This window comes from Hyla sarda, chromosome 8 (genome assembly GCF_029499605.1).
Source record: "Hyla sarda isolate aHylSar1 chromosome 8, aHylSar1.hap1, whole genome shotgun sequence".
Lineage (NCBI taxonomy): Eukaryota > Metazoa > Chordata > Amphibia > Anura > Hylidae > Hyla > Hyla sarda.
This window is the reverse complement of record NC_079196.1, coordinates 127,800,021-127,823,175: the sequence shown is the minus strand read 5'-3', so window position 1 is coordinate 127,823,175 and position 23,155 is coordinate 127,800,021. Positions and strand designations below refer to the sequence as shown.

Sequence of the window (23,155 nt, the reverse complement as noted above, 5' to 3'; positions counted from 1 at the left end):
TTGTATCAATTTTATCCTAACACATAATTATTTTAAATTTGAAGCAGATTTTTATCTACAAACCAACGGCACTGCTATAGGCACCAGATTCGCCCCCAGCTGCGCCAATTTGTTCATGGCAAATTGGGAGAATACCACCATTGACCCGCAGCTTGGTGGCAATCTGGTGTCATGGCACCGATATATAGAGGATATCTTTTTTATATGGCAAGGTACAAAACACAACTTAGACAATTTTATAGCAGCTCTTAATATCAATAATTTTAATCACAAATTTACTCCAAATATCAGTGCTACATCTGTGGAATTTTTTGATTTATTAATATCAACCAATAATGATAAACTCATATGCAGTACATACTGCAAACCTGTTGCAAAGAATGGATTCATACTCTATACAAGCTGCCACCTCCCTCAATGGCTGGTGAATGTGCCCACCAGACAATTCCGGAGGTTAAAACGCAACTGTACCAACAATGAACAATTTGAAATAGAAGCTGACTCTCTCACTAACCAATTTATCAGCAAACAATATCCTTTGGCAGGTCTGCAACAATCCCTTGAAAAAGTTCGGAATCTAGACAGATCTACATTTTTCACTCCTAAACCACTAAAACACATCCACAAAAAAAGATTTTCCCAAACCTATTATTCCCTTCAACACACATCATCATAAAATCGAAACAATTATCAAAAAATATTGGCCACTACTATGTGAGGACAAAACTTTAAACAAATTTCTTCCAAACAAACCACCTATTATCTACACCAGAGCTCCCAATCTAGGCATCAAAATTGCACCTACAGCACACACATCTAACCCCAATCCTAAACCTCTAGCTGACCTTAAGGGATTCTTCAGATGTCCCAATTGTAAAGTAACTAAATTTGACAAGAGAACCCTAGAAATTAAGTCCACCTCAAACAGTTTTGTACATAAAATCAATGAGTTTCTTAATTGCGCAAGTAAGGGGGTAATATACATAATAGAATGCCCCTGCAACAAGCAGTACGTAGGCCGAACCTCACGAGCCCTCAAAAGACGTATTTTAGACAGAGATACAATATTAAAAAACAAAACGATAAACACCCATTATCAGCACACTTCAAACAATACCATCAAGGAAATCCCAATAATCTATCCAGTTGATTCAACAAGACTGGAGAGGAGGCAACTTTATAAATAAAATGTCTAGAGCTGAATCAAGAAAAATATTTGAATTTGACTCCTTGGCACCCAAAGGTCTAAATAGTAAGTTGGAGGTATTTGGATTGCTTGACTAGGGGGTGGTCCCTTCTGACGACCCCTCAGAGTCAGATTAGCCCTTTTAGTTCTTACAGTACCCCCTCCCCTTTTAAGAGGGGCCACTGGACCCTTAACCACCTGAGAGTACAAAGGTACCGACTTGGATATAGATGGAACAATGCCCCCCATAAGAACTTTGCCAGGCGTAGTTCTCTGAGAGGCGAGGCATGATTGTGGCCCCCACAATTACCACTTGGATGCTGACGCTTGACACAGGACCTGATGAAATCTGTGTCCTCTCCACAGTAGAAAAAGATAGCCTGTAGAGCTGGCGATATCTCTGGCGTTCCTCTGAGGAATGGATGGACCCTATTTGCATGGGATCAACCTCGGACATGGGTTGGTGATGAGATACAGGAGAAGAGACAGGCAAAAAAGGAGAGGTAGAGGAAGAAGAGCACTCCCATCTGCGATCACACAGACGTCTATCCAAACGCACAGCTAAAGTCATAGTTTGGTCAAGGATGTCAGGAGAGGGGAAAGTAACTAGTATGTCATTTAAAGTGTCCGATAATCCTAGTCTGAACTGACAAATTAAAGCAGATGTGTTCCATTTGGATGCCACTCTCCACTTTCAAAAGTCTGCACAGTACTCCTCTATTGGTCTGTGCCCCTGTTTTAACATATGCAGCTGAGACTCAGCATACGCAGCTCGGTCAGGTTCTGCGTACAAGAGACCCAATCCTGCAAATAATGAATCCACTGAGTACAACTCGGGAGTGTCAGGGTCAAGGGAGAATACCCACTCTAGGGGACCCCCTTGCAGAAGGGACATAATAATTCCCACTCTCTGGGCCTCAGTGCCAGAAGAGTTAGGTCTCAAACTAAAGTATAATTTACAACTCTCAGAGAATGTTTTGAACGCTTTACGGTTACCAGAAAAATAATCCGAAAGACTAACTTGTGGTTCCAAAGGAGCTGAAACAGGAGAAGTAGAAACAATTGCACGTGATGACTCAAACTCAAAGATTCTGGACAACAACCTCTGAATCACCTGCTCCTGATGTTCAAGCCTCTCAATCAAGCCCTGGTTTATTCTAGACTGAGATTGAGACGACTCTTGCTGTTGTACCTTCTCAGCTAAATCCTGGACCAACTGAGTTAGGTTCTGCATCTGACGAACCAGAGCTGTCATGGGGTCCATGAATAACAACAAAACAGATGCAGTAGTTGGTCCTATGAAAATGTCACGTCTGGGCAGGGAAAGAGTGCAGCCCTGAACTCACCCACAGCCTCTGTCCCTGCCTACTTACGTACCCGCCCTAGGCAGCAGGTCCGAAACCACGGTGCCGGTCCCTTCCTATGTAAGTGATGGCTGTAACAGTCAACATAATGAACTACAAAATACAGACACAGGTAGGGGACAGTCAGAAGGCACACAAACTAACAGAAATATACTAAACTAACACACAAAGTTAAAGTCAACTAGCCGAGTCTGTAGAAGGAAATGTCGAGGTACCAAGACGCAAATACAGTAGAGAAGTCAGAAAGCCAAGCAGAGATAAAATAACAAAAATAACAGGATATAAATGCTAGCTACTGGAGTCAAACTCTTTCAAAGGCAAACAATGAATGGCAAAGGCCTCCTTAAATACACCTGAGCAACTATCAGGAGGACACCGATAGGCTGCAGCAGAAACGCACCCAGAAGCATCATCCAAGCAACCAGGATAAACAAAAGTTCTCAAGGCAGATTAACCCTTTGGGTTCCTACAGTGAATAGCGTAAATTTCATCACCTTACACCCCCACCCCCCCAAGGCAGTGCTTCCCGCCACCGGCCTGCGCTCTTTTGACTCACAGTGCCGCAGGAGGGAAGGGAAGTCTGTGTGCACATTGCACATGCACTACTGCATACTGCTGTGTGAGATGTGTGTGAGTTGTTCATTTGGAAGGCCAGATCCTGGATCTAGAGGAGCAACTGGCAACACTGAGATGCAGTGACAACTTGAAGAGGAGTCTGCTGCTCACTGAGCAAGTCTCTCAGGGGTAGAGGTGGGGGAGGATAGTAGGATGGAGGTGCAGGACAGTCAGGCAGCTAGCTAGGTTACAGTTAGAAAACGGGGTAGAAGGAAAAGTGTCAGGGTGGCTAGTCCTGAACTGGCACATCCCAACAAGTTTGCCCAGTTGGCAGATGAGGGGGATGCCATTTCAGTAGCAGTAATGCAGCAGGAATCTGCCTCTGCCCGTCAGGGGGGGGGGGGGGGGTGTCTTCTCCAGTAAGGAGGGAAGGAGAAGTGCAGGGCAGGCCAGACAGGTCCTGGTAGTGGGGGACTCAAATATTAGGGGGATTGACAGGGTGATCTGTCACAAAGATTGGGATAGCCAAACAGTGTATTGTCTTCCTGGTGCTCGAATTCGGCATATCGCGAATTGGGTTGACAGGTTGCTGGGTGGGTCTGGAGATGAACCAGCAGTCATGGTACACATTGGCAGTAATGACAAGAGGTAGGTGGAGTGTCCTTAAAAATGACTTCAGGGACTTAGGCCACAAGCTTAAGGAAAGGACCTCCAAGGTAGTATTTTCTGAAATATTACCTGTACCAAGAGCCACACCAGAGACGCAGTGGGAGATTAGGGAGGTAAACAAGTGGTTCAGAAGCTGGTGTAGGAAGGAAGGGCTTGAGTTCATGGAGAACTGGGACGACTTTTCTGTCGGATACAGGCTATACTGTAGGGACGGGCTGCACCTCAATCGGGAGGGTGCAGCTGTGCTCGAGGAGAAGATGGCCAGAAGGGTGGAGGAGTGTTTAAACTATAAAATGGGGGGGGGGGAGGGAACCTACAAAATAGATGGGGAAGATAGTGTAAATATAGAGCTGGGACTTGTGAGAAGGCTAACTTGTTTGCCTGTATTTGTGAGAGGGGGCGGGGTTATCACTATAAGAACTCGCGGCGTCACTAGCACGGTACGCCGCGGGTTCTTCATGTGACAGGGCAGCAGCTGACACGGGAGTCAGCCGATGCACAGGAGTTCCGGTTTCAGCGCAACGGTAAGAGGCCGGGGCTGGCCGGGGTTAATTACAACCTAACACGGCTTTAGGTTGACGACTAGGTAGTCATCTGGGTTTTCATGTTTAGAACTTGGGATTGTGCATACAGGCTTGGTTGGTTCTGTTTAGATATCATGTCCATTCCTACTTGCATTGGTTGGGTTTTGGCCACTATTTGCTGTATTTAGCTCATACTATCAAGGTATATCTGGCCTCCAGTATCATGTCGCGTTAATTCTCGATGTGGATGTCAGGTCAGCTTAACGTTAAAGGCCGCTCTATTCTCAGGTGATTATGGCTTCTAGGGCCAGGGGAATTCACATACAGGTGCAAGGTCGAAATTACATCAGATTGTGGGGATACAGATAATCACGCATCCAAATCGTATTGCTGCAAACGTCATTGCCCGGTCAGCTTGTTTCGTATGGTATTTTCCTACCCCCAACTAGTGGTGCCCAGTTCGAGTGTTGCAAGCTTTCCTTTCAAACGACTAGGAGCTAGTGGGGGTCGGCCACTGTTACTGGGGCCGCACTCACTACTACGTCATTTGTCGATCATACATATTCGCATTAAATCCTTAGGTAGTGGTTTGTTTAATAAAGCGTTTTGTTTTAAATATTGAAGTTTTGCCCTCTATTTATTCAGGTATACCTACACGCGAAAGTACATGGCACAACTCAGACTGTCTGTTAGCTAGTATCATTATGTGGTTAGGTTTTAGGTAGGTACGCTATGCATTAGAGACCCCGAAAACAAGTGAGAAGGCTAACTTGTTTGCCTGTATTTGTGAGAGGGGGCGGGGTTATCACTATAAGAACTCGTGGCGTCACTAGCACGGTACGCCGCAGGTTCTTCACGTCCCACCCAACCCCCCCTAATTTAACTCATTTCATCTCTCAGAAAGGTATGCCCTCTAATTATTCAGGTATTCCTACACGCGACAGTACATGGCACAACTCAGACTGTCTGTTAGCTAGTATTATTATGTGGTTAGGTTTTAGGTAGGTACACTACGCATTAGAGACCCCGAAAACAAATTAATGTTAATGTACCTGGGGGTGGAGCAGAGGGAGGGGTTTAATAGTTAATAGGGATAGGCTTCATAGAGAAAAAACACATACACCTTTGAATTGCATGTTGACTAATACCAGAAGTCTGACCAATAAAACTGACGAACTGGAGCTGATAATGTCTGAGGAAAATTATGACATAGAGGGTATAACAGAGACTTGGTTGGACGAAAGCTATGACTGGGCAGTCAACATAAAGGGATATAGTCAATTCAGGAAGGATCAGACAAAACGGAAAGGGGGAGGAGTTTGCTTTTATGTAAAGTCCAGTCTGAAGGCTGCACTGCAGGAAGATATATGGTATGGAGACGTTAATGTGGAGTCATTGGCCCACATTTATCATTGTAGTGTAAGTGAAGTATTTTTTTACACCTTTTTTTGTGTGCTGAAAATGTGTAGGAGCACCAAATTAAATTATTAAATGGTCAAAGAGCATTTGATAAATTTTGTGTAGTCACATTTTCTGAAATTTCTGTCTTCACATACAACAAAAAGCAACACCATGTCTGGGCTGGTGTAGTTTTAGAGACTTTTCAGTGGCTTTGCGCCTTTTTTTGCTCCTTTTTACAAAAAGGTGCAATGATAAATACCTTCCATATATTTCCAAAATCAGTGGATTGCAACTCAAAATCAGCAGAAATGTGTAAACAAAAAGGGGGGAAAAAAAGGCACAAAAAACCCTGCTTGCCCCTTTTTTTCCCCTTTTTTAGACACAAAAAACTGTCTAAAGACAATGATAATTGTGGGCCATTATGGGTAGAAATACACAGAGATAAAAATAAAAAAATACTGATGGAGGTTTGCTATAAGCCACTAAATAAAATGGAAGAGGCAGAAGATCAATTACTGAGGCAAATAAACAAGGAAGCAAATCACTATCCTGATATAAACTGGGAGACTGAGACCTGTGAATCTCATAAAGGAAACAGGTTTCTGATTATAACTAAAGACAATTATCTGTCCCAAATGGTGCAGGGCCCGACTAGAGGGAGCTACCAAGTGGACTTAATATTAACCAGCAAACCTGATAGAGTAACTAATGTGCAGGTAGAAGAACACCTAGGAAATAGGGATCATAATATAATACATTATAACTTGTTCTGCAATAAGGGAATCTCTCGAGGGGCCACAAAAACAATGAACTTTAGGAAGGCAAAGTCAACTAAGAGAAGCCCTTAACAATATAAATTGGGAGAATTTCCTCAAGAAACAAGAATACTGACACTAAATGAGAGACTTTTACTCACTGTAAGATGTATATATCTTATGGGAATAAAAGGGTCAGGAATAGGAGAAAACCAATGTGGATGAATAAAAATGTTAAAGGGGCAATAAATGACGAAAAAAAGCATTTAAGTGGCATTTAACAAGCATTAAAGGGGTACTCCCGTGGAAAACGTTTTTCTTTAAATCAACTGGTGCCAGAAAGTTAAACAGATTTGTAAATCAGTGAATAAAGGTTGTTAGTCCTCAGCTCAATATCAAAAAAGATTAAATGGTAGATGTCTGGTGTCAGAAAGAGCAAAAGACAACCATATCGCTAATAACTTGTTTAATATAAAGATAAAAATGCGTGTCCCGCAGGGCCCTACGGTAGTGCAGTAGTATGAATCACAGTATAAAGTACATAAAATGGCTCAGCAATAACTTTAGAATACACTACGGAATAGAAAAGGATAGATATTATCAATCCTCTAAAATAGTAACTTGTAACTGATATTAGTCACGGTTTGGGCATGAATTGCCACACTTCCAAAAATGTGTCTGCATTGTGGAAGAGATTTTACCATAAAGATTGTTTCCACCTGTAAAAAATCAAGGTAAATAAATGTCCTGTAAATATAAACAGTCCTGTAAATAAAATGATGGAATAAATAATGACTTGTAGCAGGCGATATCCTGAAAAAGTAATTATGGTCCTGAAACAATTGTGAATGATCGTATGCAGTTCAGTTTGAAGCAATGGCAATACTAGATCGTTAAAGGGATACTCCGCCCCAGACATCTTATCCCCTATCCAAAGGATAGGGGATAAGATGTCAGATCGCCGTGGTCCCACTACTGGGAATCCCCGGGATCCCCGCTGCGGCACCGCGCTATCATTACTGCACAAAGCGAGTTCGCTCTGTGCGTAATGACGGGCGATACAGGGGACAGAGCAGCGTGACGTCATGGCTCCGCCCCTCGTGACATCACGGCCCGTCCCATTAATGCAAGTCTATGACAGGGGGCGTGATGACCGCCACGCCCCCTCCCATAGACATGTATTGAGAGGGGGCGTGCCGTGACGTCACGAGGGGCGGAGCCGTGACATATTGATGCTCCGACCCCTGTATTGCCCGTCATTACGTGCAGAGCAAACTCGCTCTGTGCAGTAATGATAGTGCGGTGCCGCAGCGGGGATCCCGGTGCTCCCCAGCAGCGGGACCCCAGCGATCTGACATCTTATCCCCTATCCTTTGGATAGGGGATAAGATGTCTAGGGGCGGAGTACCCCTTTAATGCTGGTTGGTCCACTCCACATTGAATAACTCTGCAATAGGAATAATACCTGGCACGACCGTCAGGCCAAGTTGGATGGATTCAGATGCGCTCCAGCTTCAAATGCGCTCCATCTGAATCCATCCAACTCGGCCCGACGGCGGTGCGGTGAGTGGCACAATCGTGCCAGGTATTATTCCTATTGCAGAGTTATTCAATGTGGAGTGGACCAACCGGCATGAACGATCTAGTATTGCCATTGTTTCCAACTGAACTGCATACGATCATTCACAATTGTTTCAGGACCATAATTACTTTTTCACGATATTGCCTGCTACACGTCATTATTTATTCCATCATTTTATTTCCATGACTGTTTATATTTACAGGACATTTACCTTGATTCTTTACAGGTGGAAACAATCTTTATAGCAAAATCTCTTCCACAATACAGACACATTTTTGGAAGTGTGGCAATTCATGCCCAAACCGTGACTAACAACAGTTACAAGTTACTATTTTAGAAGATTGATAATATCTATCCTTTTCTATTCTGTGGTGTATTCTGAAGTTATTGCTGAACCATTTTGTGTACTTTATACAGTGATTCTTACTACTGCGCTACCGTAGGGCCCTGCGGGACACGCATTTATTTTATTTTCATCTTTATATTAAACAAGTTATTAGCGATATGGTTGTCTTTTGCTCTTTCTGACACCAGACATCTACCATTTAATCTTTTTTGATATTGAGCTGAGGACTAACAACCTTTATTCACTTTTTTATTTCATCTCTCTGTGAGGGAGAGCTTTAGTTAACCTCGCTCATTTTTTGTGGTTGAGCTACACATAACTACTCCTAGATTTGTAAATCACTTCTATTAAAAAATCTTAATCCTTCCAGTACTTTTTTAGGGGCTGTATACTAAAGAGAAATCACAAAAAGAAATGCATTTCCTCTGATGTCATGACCACAGTGCTCTCTGCTGTCCATTTTAGGAGCTGTCCAGAGCAGGAGAAAATCCCCATAGCAAACATATGCTGCTCTGGACAGTTCCTAAAATGGACAGCAGAGAGCACTGTGATCATGACTTCAGAGGAAATGCATTTCTTTTTTTGATTTCTCTTTATTATACAGCCCCTAAAAAGTACTGGAAGGATTAAGATTCTTTAATAGAAGTGATTTACAAATCTGTTTAACCAGTTGATTTAAAAAAAAAAGTTTTCCACGGGAGTACCCCTTTAAAAAACTAGAGAGAAAATTGTAGAATATGTAAAAACAGATAAAAGCCGTAAAAGTGGAGACAGAAAGACACATTGCCAAGTAGAGTAAACTAACCTCAGAATGTTTTATTTAACTATATAAATAGCAGAAAGGTACAAAATGTAAGTGTTGGTACATTAAAAACTGATGAGGAAGAAATTATAGACGGGGATCAGGAAAAAGCGAATACCGTATTTATCGGGGTATACCACGCACCGGCCTATAACACGCACCCTCATTTTACCAAGGATATTTGGGTAAAAAATTTTTTTTACCCAAATATCCATGGTAAAATGAGGGTGCGTGTGTGCGCGTGTATACCCCGATATACCCCCAGGAAAGGCAGGGGGAGAGAGGCCGTCGCTGCCCGCTTCTCTCCCCCTGCCTTTCCTGGGGTCTAGAGCGCTGCTGTCGGCCCTTCTCACCCCCAGGTTATCGGCGCCGCTGCCCGTTCTGTCCCCCTGACTATCGGTGCCGGCGCCGATAGCCTGGGGGAGAGAACGGGCAGCGGCGCCGATAACCTGGGGGTGAGAAGGGGCAGCGGCACCCATTGCCGGCGCCGCTGCCCCGTTGCCTCCCCCCATCCCCGGTGGCATAATTACCTGAGTCGGGTCCGCGCTGCTGCAGGCCTCCGGCGTGCGTCCCCGGCGTCGTTGCTATGCACTGAACGGCGCGGTGCATGACGTCAGTGCGCCGCGCCGTGCATAGCAACGACGCTGGGGACGTACGACGGAGGCCTGCAGCAGCGCGGACCCGACTCAGGTAATTATGCCACCGGGGATGGGGGGAGGCAACGGGGCAGCGGCGCCGGCAATGGGTGCTGCTGCCCCTTCTCTCCCCCTGGCTGTCGATAACCAGTGGGTGAGAAGGGCCAACAGCAGCGCTCTAGACCCCAGGAAAGGCAGGGGGAGAGAAGCGGGCAGCGACGGCCTCTCTCCCCCTGCCTTTCCTGGGGGTGTATCGGCGTATAACACGCACACAGACTTTAGGCTAAAAATGTTAGCCTAAAAAGTGTGTGTTATACACCGATAAATACGGTATATTAAACACAGTCTTCTCCACTAAATTCACAGAGGAAAATGAAATGGCAGGTGAAAGGCCAATATTTAAAAAGGTGTCAAAAAGTTACCCCGAGAATTACAGGCCTGTTAGTTTAACCTCAGTTGTATGTAAATTGTTTGAGGATTTTCTGAGAGATGCTATTTCGGAGCATCTTGATAAAAATAAATGTATGACTCCATATCAGCAAGGGTTTAGGAGGATCGGTCCTATCAAACTAACCTGATCAGATTTCATGAGGAGGTGAGCTCCAGACTGGACCAGGGGGAATCACTGAATGTCATATATCTTGATTTTTTCCTAAGCATTTGACACAGTGCCACATAAAATATTGGTACATAAAATGAGAAGTATTGGGTTGGGGGAGAATGTGTGCAAGTGGGTAAGTAACTGGCTCAGTAATAGGAAACAGAGGGTGGTTATTAATGGTACTTATTCTGATTGGGTGACTGTTACTAGTGGGGTACCACAGGGGTCAGTTTTGGGCCCTATTCTATTTAATATATTCATTAATGACCTAGTCGAGGGATTGTATAGTAAAGTAGCAATCTTTGCAGATGATGCTAAACTCTGTAAAGTGGTTAACACAATAGAAGACAGTGCACTAATCTGAGTTGGAGGTTTGGGCTGGGAAGTGGCAGATGAGGTTCAACACTGATAAAAATAAGGTAATGCACATGGGAAGGAAAAATTCAGACTGGGATTATGTATTAAATGGGAGCACACTTGGGATGACTGAAGTGGAAAAGGACTTGGGAGTCTTAGTTAACAGTAAATTTAGCTGTAGTGACCAGTGTCGGGCAGCTGCTGCCAAGGCAAATAAAATCATGGTGTGCATCAATAGGGGCATAGATGCCCACGACAAGGAAATAATTCTACCGCTGTACAAATAACTAGTCAGACCACACATAGAATACTGTGTACAGTCCTGGGCACCAGTGTACAAGAAAGATATAGTGGAGCTGGTGAGGGTTCAAAGACGGGCAACCAGAGTAATAAGGGGAATGGGATGACTACAGTACACAGAAAGATTATCAGAATAAGGGTTATTTAGTTTAGAATAAAAGAAGGTTTAGGGGAGACCTAATAACAATGTATAAATATATCAGGGGGCAGTACAGAGATCTCTCCCATGACCTATTTATGCCCAGAACAGTATCTATAACAAGGGGGCATCCTCTACGTTTAGAGGAAAGAAGGTTTCTACACCAGAACAGATGGGGGTTCTTTACTGTGAGAGCGGTGAGAATGTGGAATTCTTTCCGGAGGAGGTGGTCATAGTAAACTCAGTAAGAGAGTTCAAAAGGGGCCTGGATGCATTTCTAGAGAGTAATATTGTGGGGTGGCATTTCTTTAGGGGGGTCGCAAAGCCCTCCATGTGCTTGCCAGAGGTAGCCAGACTGTCATTAGGTACCGAGATGAGATCCTCAGACCCCTGGTGAGACCATATTCTGGTGTGGTTGGCCCTGGGTTCCTCCTAATGCAAGACAATGCTAGACCTCATGTGGCTGGAGAAGGTCAGCAGTTCCTGCAAGAGGAAGGCTTTGATGCTATGGACTGGCCCGCCAGTTCCCCAGACCTGAATCAGATTGAGCACTTCTGGGACATCATCTCTCGCTCCATCCACCAACACCACGTTACACCACAGACTTCCAGGAGTTGGCGGATGCTTTAGTCCAGGTCTGGGAGGAGATCCCTCAGGAGACCATCTGCCGCCTCATCAGGAGCATGCCCAGGCACTGTAGGGTGGAGGCAACACACACTACTGAGCCTCATTTTGACATGTTTTAAGAAAATTACATCAAAGTTGGATCAGCCTGTAGTGTGGTTTTCCACTTTAATTTTGAGTGTGACTCCATATGCAGACCTCCATGGGCTGATAAATTTGATTTCCATTGATAATTTTAGTGTGGTTTTGTTGTCAGCACATTCAACTATGTAAAGACGAAAGTATTTCATACAATTAGTTCATTCATTCAGATCTAGGATGTGTTATCTTAGTGTTGCCTTTATTTTTTGGGGCAGTGAAGATTTATGGGGGCAGGATGTTGATCCAGGGATTTATTTCAGCATTTCACTACTGGACCCAGGCAGCACAATGTCTTGGACCAGCCCTGAGTCCAATAGACACAGCAGGACTCATTGTGGGGCCCTGGGTCTCCTGCTGTGATCTCTTATGTTGAGTTCCTAAGGATTTCAATCGGTCCAAAATACATTTTAGCTGCCTTTTTCCTTTTGAGACATGACGCATGCCGACTTCACAGTAGAAGAGGAAGGATCGCTGTCATGATCATTCCCAAAATGGGAAATAGAAGTCTTAAGATTTGCCACGCAAAACAAGTACAATAAAAGGGCCTCATTCAATCTCCCTAACAGAAACAATATATAAAGTGATGAAAAGATAAGGGTACAGAAAATCGGGGCATGGTTAGATTGAAACATGTTCCTTATGTGCGTTGAGGGCTGAAAGGTGATGATGCTGTGAAAACACATGGAGGTATTTATGAAAAGTGGGGTAAGTGAACTTTTTTTTTTACTCCATTAATTTATGTACTGGAAACTGTGTGCCTGTACCAAATTTATCACATGGTGATAAATCTGGTGCTGATCACATTTCTTACATTAGTACTCCACTTTGTATGATGTTTTCTCTGCGATTTTTTGTTTGACTTTTTAACCTGTGCGACAATTATGCAACTTTTTAATAACACAGTTTGTAAGCTCTCTATTTGGTGGTGATAAGCACCCTATTTGATGAGTTGCTCACAGTTTCATAAATCCTTGACCACTGCAAAAAATCTACTAAAAACACAGGTAAATGAAAAGCCGCAAAAAACACACTGCACCAAAATATTGCAGCAAATTTACACATGAAAACCAGGGTAAAATACTTCATAAATACCTCCCATAGTCTATGGGGGGTATTTATCAATTTTATCTGTTGACAGTTTCTTTTTACCCTTTTTTTTCACTTTGGTTTTTGTGGACATGCACCAAATTTATCATTTGGTGCAAGTTGTTAGTAATTTTGGCTCAAATGTTGAAATCAGCTGTTCCCAGCGCCTTTTACACAGAACTTACCACCACAGAGGACGCGTATTTTACCCTGTAGAGCAGCCATTTTGGTGTCCCTCCTGCAGTATATCAGCAAGCAAGTAATTTTCTTTTGTGGGGTTTATAGCCACCATGTGAAATGGATTTAATTTTCAACTTGGGTAGTATTTTTTTTTTTTTTTGTTACTTTAGTGCAGTGGTCTTCAACCTGCGGACCTCCAGATGTTGCAAAACTACAATTCCCAGCATGCTGGGAGTTGTAGTTTTGCAACATCTGGAGGTCCACAGGCTGAAGACCACTGCTTTAGTGCTTACCTTTCCTGAACCTGTGTGGCCATGTCCAATGCTGGCTCAACGGAGAGTGAAGGTCCCTCAGAGACAACTATGTCGCAGGATAGTATTGAGCAGCCTTGGAGGCGTCGCTGCTTTCACAAACAAAAATTTTTAATGTATTTTGACGCCTTTACATTTTCTGACATTGGCAAGTGTGTTTTCCATGTGCAAAATTTCTTGGCAGGGATTTGCGCCCAAAAAACGTGATTTGCGCCAAAAATCGATTGGCGCAAATGATGAATTACTGACTAAAGTTAAAATCACACACAGGACCGTGTGATTTTGAGTAAGTTGTAAAAATGACAGTGGAGAAGATGCACAAAACTTTGGCGCAAAAAAACACTGCGCCAAAGTATTGCTCCAAAGTTACGTGAAAAAAATCCACATAAATCCTTTGATAAATACCCCCCTATATGACTATAGGTGTCGTGGAGGCACAAATAGTGCGTATAATCAGTATCCTGGTGGTGCATGAGATGCCAGACATCACACAGCTGCAGGAAGTGTAGCTTTTTCCTTAGTCTGCTAAGTTGCTCATGGGAGACAGAGGATCAGTAAGCAGAGGTATCGAATTAAGGTTGGATGAGCAAATTAAAGTCACCACTAAGAAGTAACCTTCCTTCCGTAATCTGGGAAAGGAATATACACAGTGGCGACTGTGAGTTGCAAGGGGAATACAAAGCATCTGCAAATTAGATGGGGTAGATTTATCAAAACCTGTGTAGAGGAAGAGTGGTGCAGTTGCTCATATCAGATTGCTTCTTTCATTTATCAATGAACCAGGCCATCTGATTGGTTGCTATGGGCAACTGCACCACTTTTCTCCTGCGCAGGTTTTGATAAATCTCCCCAAGTTACACACCCTTCCTAGTTGGGGGCGGGGGAATTAGCAAACCAAGGGACTGTAAATGAATGGGCAGCAGGGCCGAGACAGCAGGGAGCCTGCACTGCCATGATGTAGTAAACAAAACATAGAACCACTAATGTGATTTAGGAGCTACAGGAGGAGAGGACCCTAGTAGCATTACTATAAACAAGATACATGGGAAAGGACAAAAAGGCTTACAAAAGCATAAACAAGCATGAGCGACCCTAGGTCAATTATGTACTAAGATAAAGAGAATTGGCAAACATAAAAAGGATACCAGGTCTTATGACTCCATCAATGTCCCACCATTATGGCCTTGATGGCATCTGTGGTAGAAGTGGCCTGTCAAGGTTCGGTCCACTGGCCGCCAATCAAGGCCTACCTTTGGAGGGCTCGGGGCCATGGAATCTTGAAAAGCAAAACATTCTGGAAGAGACATTGGGGGTAGATTCAAAGTAAGGGCTGTAAGTCACCAGGAGAGCATAGGGTAGCCATAGAGTTCCCAGAGCGCACATGTTGAGTGAACGGAAACCACCAGCAAAAAGGCAGATGACATACGGTCCAGCAGCAATGGCAGTAAGGACTGTTGGCAGAGTGTCCTCTAATATACATCAGGAAAAAACTGGGAGGTGGCCACTTCAAAGTCAAGATCACCATTCTGTTGTGGTTTCTCCATTATTTCCTCCTTCACCGTGTATTGATTAATCCGACAAATCACATCCCTGGGGTATGCAGGGTCAGAGCTCAGGGCCCAAAGCACCCTGTGCACAAGGTTGATTTCAATAGGCATAGCATCTGCCCTTTTTAGCAAAGTGTTAAGGACACCAGTAAATGTTGGCACCAGATCCGTCTGGCAACCCACAAATATTGTTCCGTCTATTCCTGTTCTCCATGTCATCCAGGGCCTTGTGAGTGGACATGTGACAGGAGACTGTACGCTGTAGTGCTTGGTCCAAATTAAGGACAGAGACCTGAAAGTCCTTTCATCCAGGTTTGCAGCTTAGATGAAACATCCTTTACAGGTTGGATGGCATGCCGCCAAGTATTCCTTAGATCCAAAGCCAGTGCACACATATGCTTCTTAGTGGGCAGTAGGGCCTGAAGCTCCAAGTGACCGAGCAGAGGGGCCACTGTCTAGTCAGGAGGTGTGAGAGAGGAAGACAAGGAATCCCTGGAGGGAAGGAAGAGGGGTCTATGGCAATCAGGGTGAGCAGGTGATCGTAACTTAGAAGGGGCCCCATTTCTACCATCAGGAGAGACAGACAGAGTACCCTTTGCACCTGAGACTTAGAGGGTGAGGAATGTCCTCTTCCCCATCAGATTCATAATACATGGGGCCAGTATGGTCAGAGCCCCAGGGGCAAATTCATCCACGGATGATGATGGTGAGGCCACCTGGCTGTAACTTGGAAGCTTAAGATAGCCTCTAAAGATGGAGGGTATACTGAGTGAGGGAGAAGGGACCCTGTGCTGACCTGTTGCTGAAGCCTGGGTTTCCTGCTGCAGAGTTGTCTGTGCAGGATCCAGAGTGGAGGTAGGGACAGATGGAGGGACCGACTGGTCCAAAGTGTTATCCTAAACCTCCTGTGAGCCCTTTGAATGAGGCATTCCCTTGTTCCATATGGCTGTCATCTTGTTACGCTGCAGGACCAGAGGAGAAAGCTCTCTCATGCAGCCACGCCATCTTGGATGCTTCATGCGCCGGACCCCACTGTATCTCGGGAGTCCTACCAGAGATGAGAAAATGTTGGAGATTGATGTTGGCATGCCCAGGTGGGCCGAGATAGCCTTGGAGCTCATTCTTCTCATTCAGGCAAGTTTAGGTCCCTATTAGAGGATGCCGGCCACGGAGCTCAGCACAGGCACATCTTTCCACTGGCACGCGAAACCACAACCCCATTGTCAACTCTCTTTGGCAATGTGTCTCTCTGTCTCCGGTTTTGATGCTTCTATGTGTTTTTAAATGGGCACTGTCACCAACTTTTTTTTTTTATATGTTGTAGTACTACAACATATCTCTAATATAGTTTAATTATTATTATTTTTTTTTATTAAAAAGTTTTAATTTACAATTGAAAACAGGCCACTAGGGGGCAATCGGTCCGAATTCATTCAGGCTGCGCTCCCTCCCTGCCTATCAATCAGAGAAGCAGGAGCGAGCACCGACAACACAGAGGATTGCAGAGTGCATTGGCTCGCACGCCGGCCCCGCCTCCCTGCATACACGCGCCGCCGCTGAAGTCCTGCACACCACGGGTATATCTTTTTTGGGGTGGGGAGCGCAGTGGGGAGCAGGTTGCTGGGTTTGGGAGAGCGGGTTGCGGGGAGCGGGTTCAGGGGAGCAGGTTGCGGGGTTCAGGGGAGAGGGTTGCCTGGCCGTAACTCAGATACTGTTTTCACCACAGGGTGCCTCCAGCTGTTTCACCACTAAAACTCCCAGCATGCCCTGACAGCCAATAGATGTCAGGGCAAGCTTGGAGTTGTAGTGGTGAAACAGCTGGAGGCACCCTGTATAGGTGAACTAAGGGCGGAAGTCGTCCCCCCCAGCAGGCATAAGTGACGTTGTGCCTGCTGGTGAAGTCTGCCTGGTAGTGAGCACACTACCAGGCAGACAAAATGGCATTTCTAGGATTATAAAAAAAAAATTTAAGGCAGAAAAGAGGTTAGGTATAGATGAGCAATAGGCAGGGACAGAAAAAAAAAAGGATGGTGGGAGCTACTCTTTAAACTTTTTTTTCTTTATCTTTTTAATGCTTCATTACTGCCTTCCTGTTTTAGTAGCTTAAAGGGGTACTCCGATGGAAAACTTTATTTTTTTTTAAGTCAACTGGTGCCAGAAAGTTAAACAGATTTGTAAATGACTTCTATTAAAAAATCTTAATCCTTCCAGTACTTATTAGCTGCTGAATACTACAGAGGAAATTATTTTCTTATTGGAACACAGTGTTCTCTGTTGACATCATGAGATCATGAGCAAAGTACTCTCTGCTGACATCTCTGTCCATTTTAGGTGCTGTGCGGCGTCCGTTGCTGCCGTCACACCATGTCTGGGGGGGGGGGGGGGGGGGGATAGCGGCCCAGAGACCGGTTTGAGTGACATTGGGGCCTCTCTGCTAGTGGGTCGTTCCCCCTGTGGGCACTGGTGTCACGGCGGTGGTGGACACCGCCCAGTGCTACACCATTTTATGCTAGGGACCCACTCTTCATAGGTGGCCTTGACGTAATGAGTGGGCTTGTATCTTTTGATCAAAATGTATACTAACAACCTGTTAGTTTTTGAAATTATGCTGAGAAGCAGTTAGATCAAAATACAAAATTGTGGATGTGCGGCCATGTCTGTTTTTTTCTACCTGGATTCCCATTTTAGGAACTGTCCAGAGCAGCATATGTTTTCTATGGGGATTTTTTCCTACTCTGGACAGTTGTTAAAATAGACAGAGATGTCAGCAGAGAGCACTGTGCTTCAGCAGAGAGCTTTGTGTTCCAAAAAGAAAAGAATTTCCTCAGTAGTATTCAGCAGCTAATAAGTACTGGAAGGATTAAGATTTTTTTAATAGAAGTAATTTACAAATCTGTTTAACTTTCTTGCACCAGTTGATTTAAAAAAAAAAAAAAGGTTTTCACCGGAGTACCCCTTTAAATGCTTTATTCTATTTATCCTTTATTCTATTAATCCTTTATTCTCATAAGTTAAATACCTCTCACTGTTAGAATATAAAATAATTATTTTTATTCCCATTTGGGTCTGAACTCTTGTTTTTTAGTACATTGTCCAAATCTAAAGTGATGAATTATTAACAATATATATATATTTATAATAATATAGTTGATAAATGTAAGCTTATGCACTTAGGCCGTAAAAACAGAATGTACAATTATATGCTAAATATTAAAACATTAGGTGAAAATTCTACCGAAAAGGATTTGGGGGTACTGGTGGACCGTAAGCTCCACTTTAGTGTACAAAGAGAGACATAGAAGTTTGTGACAAGAACATAGATTTGTTTCTGTATAAAGCATTAGTCAGATCACATACAGAGTCTTGTGTCCACTTTTAGGCAGCCGTATACAAAAAGGTCATGGCTGAACTGGAGAGGGTGCTGAGGAGGGTGACAAATAGAGATGAGCGAACTTACAGTAAGTTCGATTCATCACGAACTTCTCGGCTCGACAGTTGAGGACTTTTCCTGCATAAATGAGTTCAGCTTTCCGGTGCTCCGGTGGGCTGGAAAAGGTGGATACAGTCTTTCCACCTTTTCCAGCCCACTGGAGCACCTGAAGGCTGAACTAATTTACGCAGGATAAGTCATCAAATGCCGAGCCGAGAAGTTCGTGACGAATCAAATTTACTGTAAGTTTGCTCATCTCTAGTGACAAAGACCAAGACAGGTTATCAAGCTTGGCGTTATTTAATTCAGAGAAATAGACGTCTTAGGGGCGATTTGATTACTTTGTACAAATATATGAATAAACCGTACAGAGATTTTTCTAGTGATTTTTTTATACCTAGGCCGGTAACCATGACAAGGGGGAATCCTCTATGTCTATAGGAAAGAAGATTTCACATCATCACAGATTCTTTACTGTAAGAGCAGTGAGACCATGGAACTCTCTGCCACATGATGTTGTGATGTCTGACTCAATAAATAAATTCAAGGGGAGACTGGATGTTTTTCTGGAAAAATATAATATTACGAGTTATGGATACTAGATTAATGTAGAGAGAATGTTGATCCACGTAAATCCATGCGGAAATTATGCAATGTGAACATAGCCTAAGAAAAGAAAATATGCAAATGAGCCTTTCTGAGCAATGGAGGCATTCTTTATGCTGTACTAGCAATGTTTCTCCTGCCTGCGCTAGCAAATAACTTCGCCCATTTGGCAAATAACTCTGCCCCTTTGGCTGATAACTCCACATCTGCGCGAACATGCTAAGGAAGGAGTGATGAATACTGATGGATGGGAGGAGGTATCTGCAAAAGGGGTGGATGTAACCACCAAAGAAGATGGGAGAAGCAGTGCTAGAATGGCAAAAAGAACATTTCCATTACTCAGAATGTCTAATTTGCCTATTTTTCTTTTCTTAAAGGAAATAAATAAATGAATAAATAAAAGGCATACTTTTACTATGTATATGTAGTTCAACTTCTGACAAAAAAAAACTAAACAAGACAATGTCATGTTTTTTAATTGAAACGACATTAAAGGGAACCTGTCATCATATATACCATTTATAAAGTGTGGCAACGTGATTTACATGATAAAATCTTCTTCCTCACCATATGAAGTTAGAAAGTGTTCCCCGCCGGCCTCATAAGTAGTCCCCTGGGCGGGGAGCTATACTCACCTAGTCCCGTATTCTCCAGCTGTAATCATGCCCTCTCAGCGTGACAGCTTTTGTCACCACTCTGCTCCCTAAGCAGATGAAACAGACCGATGATACAGGCAGTGCCTGGGCTGTCAATCACTCTGGGTGGGCATGATTACAGCCAGAGAAGACTGGACTAGGTGAGTATAGCTCCTCCTAGGTGACTACTTAAAGGGGTACTCCGGTGCTTAGACATCTTATCCCTTATCCAAAGGATAGGGGATAAGATGCCTGATCGCGGGAGTCCCGCCGCTGGGGACCCCTGGGATCTTGCACGCGGCACCCAGTTTGTAATTAGTCCCCGCAGCGTGTTCGCTCCGGGTCTGATTACCGGCGACCACAGGGCCGGCGGCGTGTGACGTCACGCCTCCGCCCCTGTGTGACGTCACGCTCCGCCCCTCAATGCAAGCCTATCACGCCTATGAGGGGCGGAGCGTGACGTCACACGGGGGCGGAGGCGTGACGTCACACGCCGCCGGTAATCAGACCCGGAGCGAACACGCTCCGGGGACTGATTACAAACGGGGTGCCGCGTGCAAGATCCTGGGGGTCCCCAGCGGGGGGACTCCCGCGTTCAGGCATCTTATCTCCTATCCTTTGGATAGGGGATAAGATGTCTAAGCACCGGAGAACCCCTTTAAGGGGCAGCGGGGAACATTTTATAACATCCTATCCTCCCCATCCCTGCGGGAAGGATCGTCCCCCCGGGGATGGTAAGGAAGGAGATTTAACCAAACATAACGCATTGCCACACGTTCTATATGGTGAAAACTGATGTCAGGTTCCCTTTAAGAGATTTAGACTGTGTTTCTACTTTTCTGAAAAATGTTGACTGCCATTTTGAGCCAAACCCAGAAGAGTATCCATGAGGAAGGAGAAAAATAAGTCTGTCCTTTATATTTTTTCATTCCTTTTGGATACACTCCTGGCTTTGGCTTAAAAACTGCAGTGGCAGTTTTTAAATTTTTTTTAAATAAAACCTGCTAAGTGAAAATGCAGACTCATTATTTAATACAGTCACACATTCCATGTTTTAAAAAACAGGTTTTTCATTAAGTGACATACAGACCTAGTTGGCCTGGTGGTTAATTGGTCAAATTCCTTTTTCAAACATATCACATAAGAATAAGCTGAACGATGAGGATTGTGTACATTTGGGTGTGAATTTTAACGTTCTCACAGATTTACCTTCAGCTGTTGATGTGCAAAAGGAGAGCCATCTTGTTTCAAGTTCTCCAAGATTTCTTCAACGCTCTTTCCTGAAAACAGACTGTGGATGGCATTAGAAATATGAACAAGTCTGATAGTTTACCTAATACTTTTGAAAAAATCTGATATGTTAACTTCACAAACATCAGAGTTCAGTCAGAGGCATTGGTGCAAATTTACTATTTAGATTTTGACAGTTTTCAGAAAAAAATAGCTGTAAGGCTAGATTTCCCCTTGGTTTCGCCAATAAAAACGCCCATTCTGCCGCATGTTTTTTTTTTTTGTGAAAAAATGCTGCAGCTAGATGTTAGCTGCAAGTCAATAGGGAGGGGCAAAAGGCCGTATCCACTTGAAGTTTTACAGTTTTGTGTTTTTTTTATCCTTTCAGCGTTTTTCAGCAATTTTGTTTGGCTCAATTTTTGGGGAAAATCTTGGCGTTGTTCCATGTGGGCTTTTACTTTTGAGTTTTTGCAGGCGGTTTTTATTCTTTTTTGGACTTTGGCAATCCAAAAAAGGGATGGAAATAGGTTTCTACACCAGCACAGACGGAGGTCCTTTACTGTAAGAGCAGTGGTGGTCATGGTGAACTCTGTAAAAGAACTTAAAAGGGGTCTGGATGCATTTTTGGAGGGTAAGAACATTGCTGGTTATGTATATTAGATTTATAGGGATGGAAGGTTGATCCAGGGATTTATTCTGACATATTTGGAGTCGGGAAGGAATTTTTACCTCTAGTATGAGGTTTATTTTGCCTTCCTCTGAATTAACTCAGTAGGGAGTCATTAGGGATATAGGTTGAACTTGATGGACTCTGGTCTTTTTTTCAACCTTATGAACTATGTTACTGTAGATGTAAATACACCCTTAAGAGGTTTTAAGGGACTTTTCGAAAAAGCCACAAATAACGGCTTATTCCTGAACTTTCACAGGGATGCCAATTCTAGGGTGCAATGTAGTGTACCATAACTCATTATAACCAAAATGAGTGGAATAACAGAGACACAAATTGAATACTTTATTAATACATTCCAATATGTAAATGGTCCTTGGCGCACAGCACCGTATATTTATGAAGTAGCGTGTTTACTGACTTCACTGCTGATCCACTGCTAATGGCAGACATTAGTGATCGCGATAATGTCAGACATTAAACCTTTGGATGCTGTGAATTATGTAGATAACGGAATCTAAAGTATTAAAATGAGGGGTCTTGTGGGTTTAGGTTACCCAAAAGACCCCCACAGCGCGATCGTACAGGTCTTAGGGGTTAAAATGACAGCGTACCTGTCGTGCCACAGAATAGTCATTCTTCTTGTACAGTCTGCTTAGGCAGGCTGTACAAGTAGAGCACCGATAGTACTGATCAGTACTATGTCCTTTGGTAATATTAATTAGTACAATTTAATGATTGCTTTTAACCCCTTCCCAACCCTTGATGTACCGTTATGTCACGGGTTGGGGGTGAGGGAATTGGGTCTGCGCCATAACTGATGATGCCAGACATCGGAGTAATAATGTAAATAACGGACATCGGAGATAAATAGTGATTACAGCATTTAAACATTAAATCCCACCATCCCCAGTGTGTAGTGGTGCCGATGGGGAAGCCCAAGACCTAACCTGTGCCTCAGTGTTTTCATTCTACTGGCAATTGTTAAAGCCTGCATTAGGCAATAACATTACATTGATATAAGTGAGCCATTGACTGATGGCTTAATCAGCATGTCATAATTATTTTCTAGCTTTGTATTACATCATATAAAGTGCTAATGAAGAGTAAAACTTGTCCCTCAAAAAAATAAGCCATAATGCAACAGTGGGAAAATTAAAAGATATGGATCTTAGAAGGTGAGGAGTAGTGTTGAGTGAGCCAATAACTAACCCGGATTCAACCAGAACTTTAGGTTTTGCTCGGCTCGCCAGTTTGGTTCATGTGAACCAATGAAAGTGCAAAAAGTACGTAAAAAGCACGGTATATTGGAGCTCAGAGGAAGTAGGAGGAGCAGGGGGCGGTGGCATTACTTCAGATGACCAAATTATCATATGATTTGCTGGTTTTATGTTTCACTCAGCTCAAAGGCCTAAAGGAGACAGCAAGGGGGATGGGAGGTTTTACACAGTCATCAGGGCTCACATGCTGTTCCTTGCT

General features: G+C 43.7%; 1 protein-coding gene across 5 annotated transcripts in view; it reads right to left on the bottom strand.

The window, feature by feature from the left end:
- The window catches only part of HIBCH (3-hydroxyisobutyryl-CoA hydrolase), a 392,003-nt gene that overhangs the window by 46,471 nt on the left and 322,377 nt on the right, over window positions 1-23,155 (bottom strand). For all 5 annotated transcript variants that reach the window (XM_056535961.1, XM_056535962.1, XM_056535964.1 and 2 more), the window contains one exon: window positions 20,986-21,067. In XM_056535961.1, coding sequence (XP_056391936.1) covers window positions 20,986-21,067 — 82 coding nt within the window. The remainder of the gene's footprint in view (window positions 1-20,985; window positions 21,068-23,155) is intronic.